Source organism: Peromyscus eremicus, chromosome 8a (genome assembly GCF_949786415.1).
Source record: "Peromyscus eremicus chromosome 8a, PerEre_H2_v1, whole genome shotgun sequence".
Classification (NCBI taxonomy): Eukaryota; Metazoa; Chordata; class Mammalia; order Rodentia; family Cricetidae; genus Peromyscus; species Peromyscus eremicus.
Window position 1 is genome coordinate 67,311,092 of NC_081423.1, and position 10,924 is coordinate 67,322,015.

Sequence of the window (10,924 nt, forward strand, 5' to 3'; positions counted from 1 at the left end):
AGGTGTAGCCCTGTAAAAGGGAGTGCATCAGAGGGCTCACACATCCTGAATCACTGCTCTGCTGATGCCACTTCTAAGCCAACTTCTCCCGTTGTTCAAAATGTGCAGTCACAAAAAGAAGCCAGCAAGTGCAGAGCATTGTTCCTTGAAAAAGGAAAATGAGAAACCACCTGAAAGCCCTAATCTTCTGGTTTTACTTTATCAAGTTTTTTTAAGAGATTTATTTATTTATTTATTATGTATACAACATTTACAAGTGAAGTAACCTGTGGTGGTCTTCATTCGGGTGTTGTGGGCATTTTGTCAGGGAGCACTCTCCAGATAACAGGACTGTCTCCACACGGCTGGGAGGAAGGCTGCCAACATGGTAACTGGGTTGTGTGTAGTGATAACATCGCATGTCTATAAGTATTCTCTGCCTTTCTCAACTATATTTGGGGTGGCGCGGGTTTGAGACAGGGTTTCTCTGTGTAGTTTTGGTGCCTGTTCTGGATTTCGCTCTGTAGCCCAGGCTGGCCTCGAACTCACAGAGATCCGCCTGGCTCTACCTCCCAAGTGCTGGGATTAAAGGCGTGCGCCACCACCGCCCTTCGCCCTTCTCAACTATCTTTAATGAATATTTATTGCATTTGTAATGGGAAATACATTTTCCCTCTGGTAGAGAATTCTCATTGCCTTCACACACTTGAACCCTTTCCCAAAAACCTTTTTGGTGTCGTGGCTACTTCTCAGTCGTTCTGATGGGTTATCCGGTGGCTGAACTGTGTGGTAGGGTCTTTAGCTGCATTAAATCTGCACAACGACTGAACAGCTTCACTCTGCCGCCGTCCTGTCCTGAAGCAGGGAAGGACCAGAGGCATCCTCGGGCATGCTCTGTACTTCATCCTACCCTGAGAAAGGTGAGTTAGGGAAAACCGAAGGTGTACAAAGGCCGTTGCTGGGGAGTAGACTGCCAGAGTGTAAGGTTAATGAGAAGAGCATCAGGAGCTCGTCCTGGCGCACTGTCAACCTGAAGTCAGGTCACTCTCTCTGTCTTCCCCCTCGGCTTACATCCCAGGACGGTAGAGCAATTACAGGCCTCCCACTTTGTGTTTAGATCTGAAGGTCCCTTGTTTTGGTGGCAGTCGGTTCTCACTGTGCTGAACGCTTTGAAAACTAGACCTCCAGCCTTCCTCCAGTTGGCCACCAGCCCTCCTCTTCTGGTGCTGCCGGAGAAAGTGGATTAGGGTTAGAAAGCATCTTTCCTTGCCCTGAGCTCTTAGAAAACGTCACTGAAGCCCAAGTACATCGGCCAAGCTCGGTAGGTATTTGTCCGGTTAGGGTGAAGCACAGCCAGGACGTGTCCAGCCCGGTTGCTGACCTGTGTTCATTGTGTGAAGTAGCTGCTGTCACTGGGGGCAGCAGAAGCCATTTTCCTCAGGGTACATTTGCCTTCTAGGCTCTGTCTGTCACTCCAGGCCGCTTTTGAGATCACACACAACAAAATGCCAAAACCTTAGTAACTTCGCACCGTGAGTTTTGTGACTTTCCCCATCTGCTGACACACGCATGGCCCCATCTGTATCACATCTGTATCACATGTGCCCTGTCAAACTATGGACGATTTCACCCTCCCAGACAGCTTCCTTATCCACCTTCCCAGTCCCTGCCTCGCTGCAGGTTTTCACACCAAGCATCGCTTTGGTCCAGACCTTTTCAAAGAAGCCATGGGATTTGGTTGTGTAACTTTGAAGGAAGTTCGTCACCTATTTACCTAGAATGTTCTGCTCTAACTTACTTAGCAGGGCCAAGATGTTAGGTAAATGGAGGAGAGGCTTCACATTTACGCCTTCTCTAGTAGCCATATCTAGACTTACGAGGGTAACTGGCCTGGCTTTTCAGGCACACATAATGACACAGAGATTGTTATCTCCCCTCCACCGTGCTAGGATACATGCAGAGTGTACATGAATACTGCGTTTTCACTTACAAATTAGCCATGGTCTTCAGTTATAATTGCTTTTCTTTGCCAGGGTAACTGTGACAGAACAATGATGATTCTCTGTTCAGATACTTTCCTAGGTTACACCATACCATTTCCTCTTGAGAGTTTATAAACTCAGTCTATAAACCTTAAGTTGAATTACCCATTGCATGAGGAGTAGCATATATCTCACAGAAATGTAAGATGGGAGTTGTCATGAATGAGTCTTTCCTGTAACAGAACTGACAAAGCCATATAATGTCAAGAGCATAAACCTAACGTCTGAATACTTGAGTCCAGCTGTAACAACTCTGAAAACCCGGTGACCCTGGATGAGATGCTCAGAGCCAGAGAGAGGCAGGCTTGAGGTGGTACTGAAGCCTTAAACTCTTAGTACCTCTCTTTGATTTGAAGTAAATGAACTCCTTAAGGGACCACATCACCATTCAGAGGCTCATTGTTGTTAATATGACTACCAATGCTGATGGCTACCATTCACGTTTGCAGCTAGGACACTGTAGTGGTTTGAATGAAAATGGCCCCATAGGCTCATAGGGAGTGGCACTGTTAGGATGAGTGGCCTTGGACTGGTGTGTCACTGGGGGTTGGGCTTTGAGGTTTTAAATACTCAAGCCAGGCTCTGTCTCTCTCTTGCTGTTGTCTGCTGATCCTAATATAGAACTCTGAGCTCCCTCTCCAGCACCAAGTCTGCCTGTGTGCTGCCATATTTCCCACCATGGTGACAATGGACTAAACCTCTGAACCTGTACACCAGCCCCATTAAATGTTTCCTTTATAAGAGTTGCCATGGTCATGGTGTCTCTTCACAGCAATAGAATATTAACTAAGACAGACCTGCTTCACATTATTCCACATTCTTCACATTCATTCTCACTTAGTCCTGGTAATAACCATATGAGGTCAGTTTCATCTCCATTTCTTTTAAAAATATCTGTATGTATGTATGTATGTATGTGTGAGTGTGGGGGACATCATCAATATCTGTATGTATGTGTGAGTGTGGGGGACATGCATGCCATGGTGTGCACATGGAAGTCAGGGACGGTTTTCGGAGTCGGTTTTCATCCTCTCCCTCGCTGAGGCAGGGTCTCTTATTCTAGTAGGTGTCTCCTGCCTCTCTCCTCACTATAGCAGTGCTGGGAATAAGGCACTCTCCACCACATCGAGCCTTTGGTGGGTTCCAGGGGTTAAATGCAAGTAGTCTACATAAGATGAACACTTTTACCTGCGGAGCCTTCTCACTGGCCTACCGTAATAGGGGGAAGAAATCAGGGCTGAGACACATCAAAATTTAATTGAAACCCTAAAAATCTAGATTTTGAATCTATATCATCATTTTAGAGTCTTGTAATTTCTAGCTTTCAGTAGACCCGGCAGCACTGGAGCCAGGGCTCACTCAGTGGTGGACAGTGTGTTTGCTCTTGTGTCTTGTTATGTTTTTGAGAGAGTGCTTAATGTGCTTGCAGCCTTGGTTAGATGTACTCCCCAGCTCTCAACAAACAAACAAACAAACAAACAAACAAACAAACAATAAAATGCCAGCTCTGTCTTTTCCACCTAAAGATGTCCCGTGTGTAGTGTGCATCACAGTGGGGATGCCTGGGCAAAGCACAGTCTCAACTCTAAAATGGGACTTAATATTTTATTAAGCTGAATGTTACAGGGCTCTCGGAGAGATGGCTCAGTGGTTAAGAGCTCTGGCTGCTCTTCCAGAGGACCCAGGTTCAGATCCCAGCACCCACATGGCAGCTCATAACTGTCTGTAACTCCAGTTCCAGAGGGTCTAACACCTTCCCACAGGCATACATGCAGGCAAAATACTAATACAAATAAAATTAATAAATAAGTAATTTTTTTTTAAGCTGGATGTTACATAGCAAAACCCTTTAATGCTCTGGGTGACTGTGGACTGAAACTCCCTCTTGTGGTAGAAGCAGGTGTTTCTCTAGCAGGAAAAGCTGTCTACTTCAGTGACTTGAGGATGCTCTGATGGCCCTGAGTGAAGGTCAGCCAAGCTTTTATCTTGTGGATCTGTTGGATCAAAGGAAAAATTCAGCCCCGGGAACAAAATTTTGGCATATAAAACCTAATAAAAGAAAAAGGACTTTTTCTCCAGCTTTGTGGCCAACTAGAAGCCATACATGCATGCCGTTTGATTCCATTGTCCCTTGGTAATTCCTCCCAGTGTGGTGACTTTCAGAGTGTTTACTTCCTTAATGCTGCAAAATATCAAGAGAACAGTGTGCTTTGATGATCACCTCTCCCCACCCCTGCCCAGCATCTTTACCGTGTCCTCAGCTGACAAATGGCACTCTCAAACATGCCAGGTGACCCTAGAACCTATTTTACCTTATATGGCAATTAGAACTTCAGAGGAGGGCAGGGCAGTGGTGGCTTATGCCTTTAATTCTAGCACTCGGGAAGCAGAGCCAGGAGGATCTCTGTGAGTTCAAGGCCAGCCTGGTCTATAGAGCGAGATCCAGGACAGGCTCCAAAACTACACAGAGAAACCCTGTCTCAAAAAACAACAAAAAAGACAGCATTTCTCTGTGAATCCCTAGCTGTTCTGGAACTCGCTCTGTAGACCAGGCTAGCCTTGAACTCAGCGATCCACCTGCCTCTACCTCCTGAGTGCTGGGATTACCACCATTACCTGCCTAAGAGAGCTAATTTTATCATTTGGAAGATTAACTTAATCACAGGGTAGTTTATGCAAAGCCTACGGTTCTGGCAGATTACAGTGTGCCCTTTTCATTTGCTTTCCTGTGTGCCTCATAAACAGGCTTTTATTTATTTGGCTGATTTCAGGCCTCATAGTTTTCTCATTTTCTAGTTATTTCTCCATTAGTCCCTGATGTGGTAACAAGATGTCAAACTGTCCTTGATCCTCAGAACTGGAAGAGTTATTTGGTGCTAAAGCCAGAACAATCTTGGATAAATGCAGCCAAGAGTGTGGTTGGTCAACCTAGTCTTGGTCAGCCTAGAGTAGTGGTTCTGGGTGGTATAATCACCAGGTAGTTCTGCTGCTGCTGCTGCTGCTGGGCAGCTCTTCCCAGCTCCATGTTCAGAGATGTCACACAGCAAGCTTGAGAGTCAGCCAGGATGGGGTACTTATAATATGGAATTCAGCAAATGTTTCCCCGGAGCTTGGCTTGTTGTTTTACTGGCTGTTTATAAGGGGCTGAGCAAATGCTGAGGGTGCAGATCTCAGATGTGTCAAGCTGTGGCCTGGGAGCAGCACCAAAGCCCAGGAAATGAGCCCGTGGCCCGCAGTCACTCAAATCTTCGACCAGTGAAGTTTTCAGAATGTTCTTGTTGTTTCAGTTTAGTGTTGAGTCTGATCAGGACCTGGGGGATGGCTCAGTGGTTAAGAGCACTGACTGCTGTTGTAGAGGACCCGGATTCAATTCCCAGCACCCACATGGCCACTCACAACCATCTGGAACTCCAGTTCCAGGGGATCTGACATCCTCTTCTGGTGTCCATGGACTCTGCCTGCATGTGGTGCACAGAAATACAGGCAAACAAAACACCCATGCACATAAAAATTATTAAAAATTTAAATCATCAACATTTATGCCAGTATTATACTTATTTGTGAAAACAAAAGTTGACTATGAATCCAAAGGATGGCCAAAAATGAAAAAAAAAAAATATGTTCTGTGAAAATCATTTGGCAGTTTGAAATTTACAGTGAGGTGAACATATATTCTCTGCTGCTGTTTTGGCTTTTAAGGAGTTTTGTTTGTTGTTTGGTTTGTTTTTTTAGTTTATTTTATGTACATGTGTGTTTTGCCTGAATGTATGTCTGTGTGAGGGTGTCAGATCCTCTGGAACTAGCACTACAGAGACTTGTGAGCTGCCATGTGGGTGATGGGAATTGAACCCGGGTCTACTGGAAGAACAGTCAGTGCTCTTAACCACTGAGCTAACTCTTCAGCTCCTGGTTTTGGTTTTTTAAGACAGGTTCTCACTATGTAGCCCTGGCTTGCCTGGAACTTACTGTATAAGCCAGGCTAGCCTCCAAGTCTCTGAGACCTGCCTGCCCCTGCCCCTCCGAATACTGTAATTAAGGTCCTGTGCCACAAGGACTTTAAGGTCTGGAAAATATTCAGAATATTTTCGTCCCTGCCTAAAGTTCACTGAAGCTCTTTGAGAGTCAATCCCTGATCTGATTCCAAAAGCAACCAACCTGATTTCCCTAGTCAGAGATTCCTCTGTTTTAATACTTTATAAACATGAAGTGGTATCAAATGTTAGCATTCTTGTGTCTAGTTTGCTTAGTAGTAGCATAATATTGAAATGCAGTCATATTGATCAAATGTCACCTTGCTCCCTGGCTGAGTAGTAGTCTGTTGTATTAATACATCACAACTTGTTTATCCATCTTCTTATTACTAGACACATTGTTGGTGCCAGATTTGGCTAATATGGATACAGTTGCTATGAATGCTTTTTTTGGAACAAGATTTGTTGACATATATTTTCATATTATAATATAATATTTTCATATTATCATATATCATAATATAAGCATATCACTTAGCACAAGCATAAGCCTGGCTCTTGCTGCTGACTTTCAGGTCTCACTCTTAGCATTAGCTGGGCTATACGACCCCCACAACTGCACTTCCGACCTTGGCAGCTACAGCTCGGCCTGAACCAAGCTATACTCTTCTGTCCTTGAGAGCTTAAAGTGCATCTTCTCAGCTGCCCAAGCCTCCTTCCTTTCTATCCTGCACATGCTCCTGCCTGTAGATTCTGCCCCCTTCTCAGCCCTTCCCCTCTGCTGTCTTAGCAGTCACCCGCCTGAAGCCACACCTTGAGGACTGCCGCCCCAGTCTCTTGCTGACACTGCCACAAGACAGCAGGGTTGTGCCTGCGATGCGTACTTGGTCCTGTCTCCCTCCTTCCGTTCCTTTCTGCTTCCTTGGTGTTCTAGCCTCATCTCCTCCCCCTCTCCTTGGCTTGGCTCCCACCCTCGATTTCTTCTCTTAGCTGGAATTTGCTTAGATGCCTTTGCTTTGTGCTGCTTGTCTGCGAGATATCCTTCCTCTCTCCTGCCCCTCCCGACCCATTGACCCATCACCTTCGATAATCTCATCAATACTCAGGCAGGATGATTCTGACTTCCAGGAAGCATTCTCTTGGCTAAGTGCCCCTGTTGAGGGTCTGGATACTCAGTACTTATCCCAAAGTAAGTACTCTAGCACTAATGGCCTTGCATTGCTTGACACCCCCTAGCTCCACCCTAGACCATGAGGTCCCCAAGGCTAGGAGGTGGTTTTTCTTCCCACTGGTGTCGCTAGCACTTAGAACATGGCAGCTACTTGGCAGATTTGGGAAACTAAGCACTTGTGTTATTAGTTGACTTAATTTTACAGTTGACCTACACAGCGTTTGAAATTGCTATATCCTTACCCATCTTTACCCATTCATCCTCAGCCAGATGAAAACTCCCTGGATTTTTCCTCCTGTATGTTACGGCCTGGGATTAAAAACGCTCAGGAGCTGGCTTGTGGGGTGTGTCTCTTAAACGTGGACTCCAGGAGCCGGGTAAGTCCTCGCCTTCCCCCTTCAAGGGTAAGGTTCCTCCCTAATGTGACCTGGGGGACAGCCATATGTAACCCACTTTACAACAAGCTCTATGACCAGAGGTAGGGAATTTGAAGTCTAGAAAGTTCCGTAGAAGCAGATCTGTTTTTTTCTACAGGACAGTGGAGAAGGTGCTGAGGGAGTGGACAGAGTTCTTCTCTCCCTGTGGGGCATGCAGTTCACAGGGTCTCTCCAGCACTCCATGAACAGGGCGTGGGGAGAAAATGGCAAGCCATGTGCATTTACCTGGAGGCAAGAGGCCTGTTCTAGGGACTTTTTTTTTTTTTTTGACTTTACGGTTTCAACATTATTTCAGAAAGAAGAGAAGCCTGCAGAAGAACAGCCTAAAAAAGTATGAGCCAGTTACAGGTTACCTTAGTGTCTCCGTCTCAGTCTTGTGTGTTGAGAGGTCAACGGACAATTCTGTGGTCATCCTGGACTGTGCCAATCGTGAATCCTCCACTGACTCATTTTTGTCCCCATAATGTTTGATCAAATCAACCAACGTGTCTGTGTGGAGCCGCTGCTGTCTCGTCTGCATGCTTGTCTCTGCCAGTCAGCTGCCGGTGTTGTCCTTATCCTTCTCTGCCACGCACCAGCACCTTCCGGAAGACCAGAGGTTGTAGTGACACCGGATTTAGAGGATGACAGACAAAAACAGATCATTCGGGTTTTAAGGTTTTGTCTGTGGTGTTTAAGACAACCAACTGCAGAATGTCACCCGCTGTGGGTAACCGGAGCTGCAGATGAGGGGGGCTGTTGTACGTCCACGCAGGTGTCAGCTCCCGATAGCATTAGAACTCAGTGTTCTCAACCTTTCCAATGCTGTGACCTTTTAATACAGTTCCTCCTGTTGTGGTGACCCCCAACCATTAAATTATTTTGTTGCTACTTCATAACTCTAGTTTCGCTAATGTTCTGAATTGTAACATAAATATCTGATATGTGATCCTAGAGTGGGTCGTGGCCTACAGGGTGAGAACCATGGTGTTAGACCGTGAGAGTTAATGTCAGTTGATCTCTAGCTCTTTTCAATGTTTTCAGTCCTGATAGGGCTGTAGTCAGCCATGGAACTCTAAGGGTTCACATGTTACAGTAATGGCAGCCTCCAGGGAGGGTGGCCCTTACAGTGAGGGACCCAATTACCCACAGCCCTTGGCTGTTTTAGTTCCCGTGTCCTGCTCATTCCTCTCTCCGGTAACCTCTGTCTGCCTTTTCTGTGAAGATTGGGCCCTTTGCTGAAACTAGGTTGAATGGTACTGATTTTATACCTTTAATTAGCAGTAATAAAAAAATAAATAAATAAGACTTTCCTACTTGAATCCTATAGCCACCTGCTCAGCTTTTGTCTGTGTGTGCCCTTCAGGCCTCAGCCTCTGTGACACCTGGGGATTGCCTGTGGTGGCTGCTGACAAGCTCTTAGATGCAGGGAGAACCTGACTTGACCCACATCTATTTCTGGCAGGCATTCAACTCGGAGACAGACAGTTTCAAGCTGGCCTATGGAGGACACCAGTACCACGCCAGCTGTGCCAACTTCTGGATCAACTGTGTTGAGCCCAAGCCTCCCGGTCTCCTCCTGCCGGATCTGCTCTGAGAAGCTGCTCAGTGAAGCTCCAGCGCCGGATCTGCTCTGAGAAGCTGCTCAGTGAAGCTCCAGCGCCGGATCTGCTCTGAGAAGCTGCTCAGTGAAGCTCCGGCTGAGCTCTGGTTGTTCCTGTCACATAACGTGGGGTGACTGGGACCAATAAACAGAATGCTGCAGGAACTGCAAAGGCCCCTTCCGTCCGTCTCTTTGAAGCATTCCCCAAGAGGTGGGGTGGAAAAACTGTGTCGGAGGGTCCCATCAGACAGCCTTTGACCACCACTTCCTCCAGCCCTTTGAGACCTGAGGTAAACTGCTCGACCTAAACTGCACACGGCACCGGACGCTTGTTTCTCCTCTCCTCTGCTTTTTGTTGATGCTGTTGTTGGTTTGATTTTAAGGATAGGATCTTGATGCATGCCCCTAGCTGACCTTGAATTTGTAGCAATCCTCCTGTCTCTGCCTCCCAAGTGCTGGATCACAGGCATGTGCCCCCCGTACCCTATTTCTCTTATTCTCTTAAGATAATTTAAAATGTAGACCACCGCTTTCTGTAAGGAGTAATCTGATGCTGAAATGTGAAAAATTAACAAAAGAAGAAAAAATAAGTTATCCTAGGACTGGAATCTGCAAGTTTGTCTCCAGCCAATGATCATTTATGTCTCCAACATGAGGGTCCCATGAAGCAGGACACAGTTCTCTGCATTTAGCTTGTAAATACTTGAAATGAATAAAAGGGGATTGTGATTAAACTGACACTCTGTACTCGTCTCCACTGGACAGTGGAGGCAAGGAGGGCACAGCTCCCCACTCATGTCAGACCCACCCTCCTCCCCTTCCTTGAAACTCAGCTCTCAAGGAGACCCTCCCCACTTGGACAGGGCCCAGAGCCTGTGTCCAGATGCACAGCCTTCTCCTTGGAACCTTGACCGAGATCCTGCCATTTTGCCTCTATATCAAGACTGGCACAAAGCATGGTGTTTTTCCTCCAGACAAAATCTATAACAGCCATGGAATGAAATCTCTTCATAGTGACCTCTCTCCACATTCCCAAAGATGACTGCATTGGGGCCAGCAGTGCTGGACTCTGCGGGACTTCTGGAGAGACCTGAGAATGAACCCAGGGTGAGAGTGGAGTTCTAGGCCTAGTGCAGTGGTTCTCAACCTTCCTAATGCTTCATTCGACCTTTAATACAGTTCCTCATGTGGTGGACCCCCAACCATACATTATTTTCATCGCTACTTCATAAGTGCAACTTTGCTACTGTTATGAATCATAATGTAAATATCTGATATGTGACCCCTTGTGAAAGTGTCATTGGATAACACCCCTGGGGGGTTGTGACCCACCAGTTGAGAACCACTGGCCTAGTGAGAGGAACGTGTGTGTGCATGTGTTAGAGAAACGAACCTCAGATGGTAGCAGAGGAAAGCGGTTAGCAACAACACTGAATTTTCAAATGGAAAACCTCACTCTGGTGTAGGAATTTGTCATGTAAACAAAATGCATAAAACTAAGAGACCTGAAGCTTCAGCGGTTAAAAGGTGTTACTCCCAGGAAAGGCCAAGCAGTCTGAGTCAGCGCCTCTCCGGCTGTTGGTTTTATGCGTTGGGAAGGACTTCAGGGCTTACATGCTTTGCTGACCTGATTCAGTTTTTATTTGGAGATCTAAAATGCTGGCTTTAGTCTATCTCACTGCTGCTTCCACATAATTCACCATTCCCCCTTCCAGGACAAAGCTTGGGATTCTGTGTTGTTC

The 10,924-nt window shown here is 46.3% G+C and overlaps 1 protein-coding gene and 1 long non-coding RNA gene across 13 annotated transcripts in view; one reads left to right on the forward strand and one right to left on the reverse strand.

Moving 5' to 3' along the window:
• Positions 1-9,496, forward strand: part of Synrg (synergin gamma) — an 81,369-nt gene extending 71,873 nt beyond the window's left edge. For 8 of the 12 annotated variants that reach the window (XM_059271365.1, XM_059271366.1, XM_059271371.1 and 5 more), the window contains 4 exons: positions 7,430-7,540; positions 7,896-7,931; positions 9,045-9,198; positions 9,279-9,496. In XM_059271365.1, the coding sequence (XP_059127348.1) occupies positions 7,430-7,540; positions 7,896-7,931; positions 9,045-9,176 (279 nt within the window). In that variant the 3' untranslated portion in view covers positions 9,177-9,198; positions 9,279-9,496. The remainder of the gene's footprint in view (positions 1-7,429; positions 7,541-7,895; positions 7,932-9,044; positions 9,199-9,278) is intronic. The other 4 variants (XM_059271368.1, XM_059271373.1, XM_059271374.1 and 1 more) reach the window with 1 other exon arrangement.
• LOC131917512 (uncharacterized) lies at positions 3,854-9,160 on the reverse strand. Its single transcript, XR_009380683.1, has 2 exons — positions 7,954-9,160; positions 3,854-4,015 (listed from the first exon to the last, which is right to left on the reverse strand). It is a non-coding gene; the product is annotated as an uncharacterized LOC131917512 (long non-coding RNA).
• Positions 9,497-10,924: the final 1,428 nt, after the last annotated feature.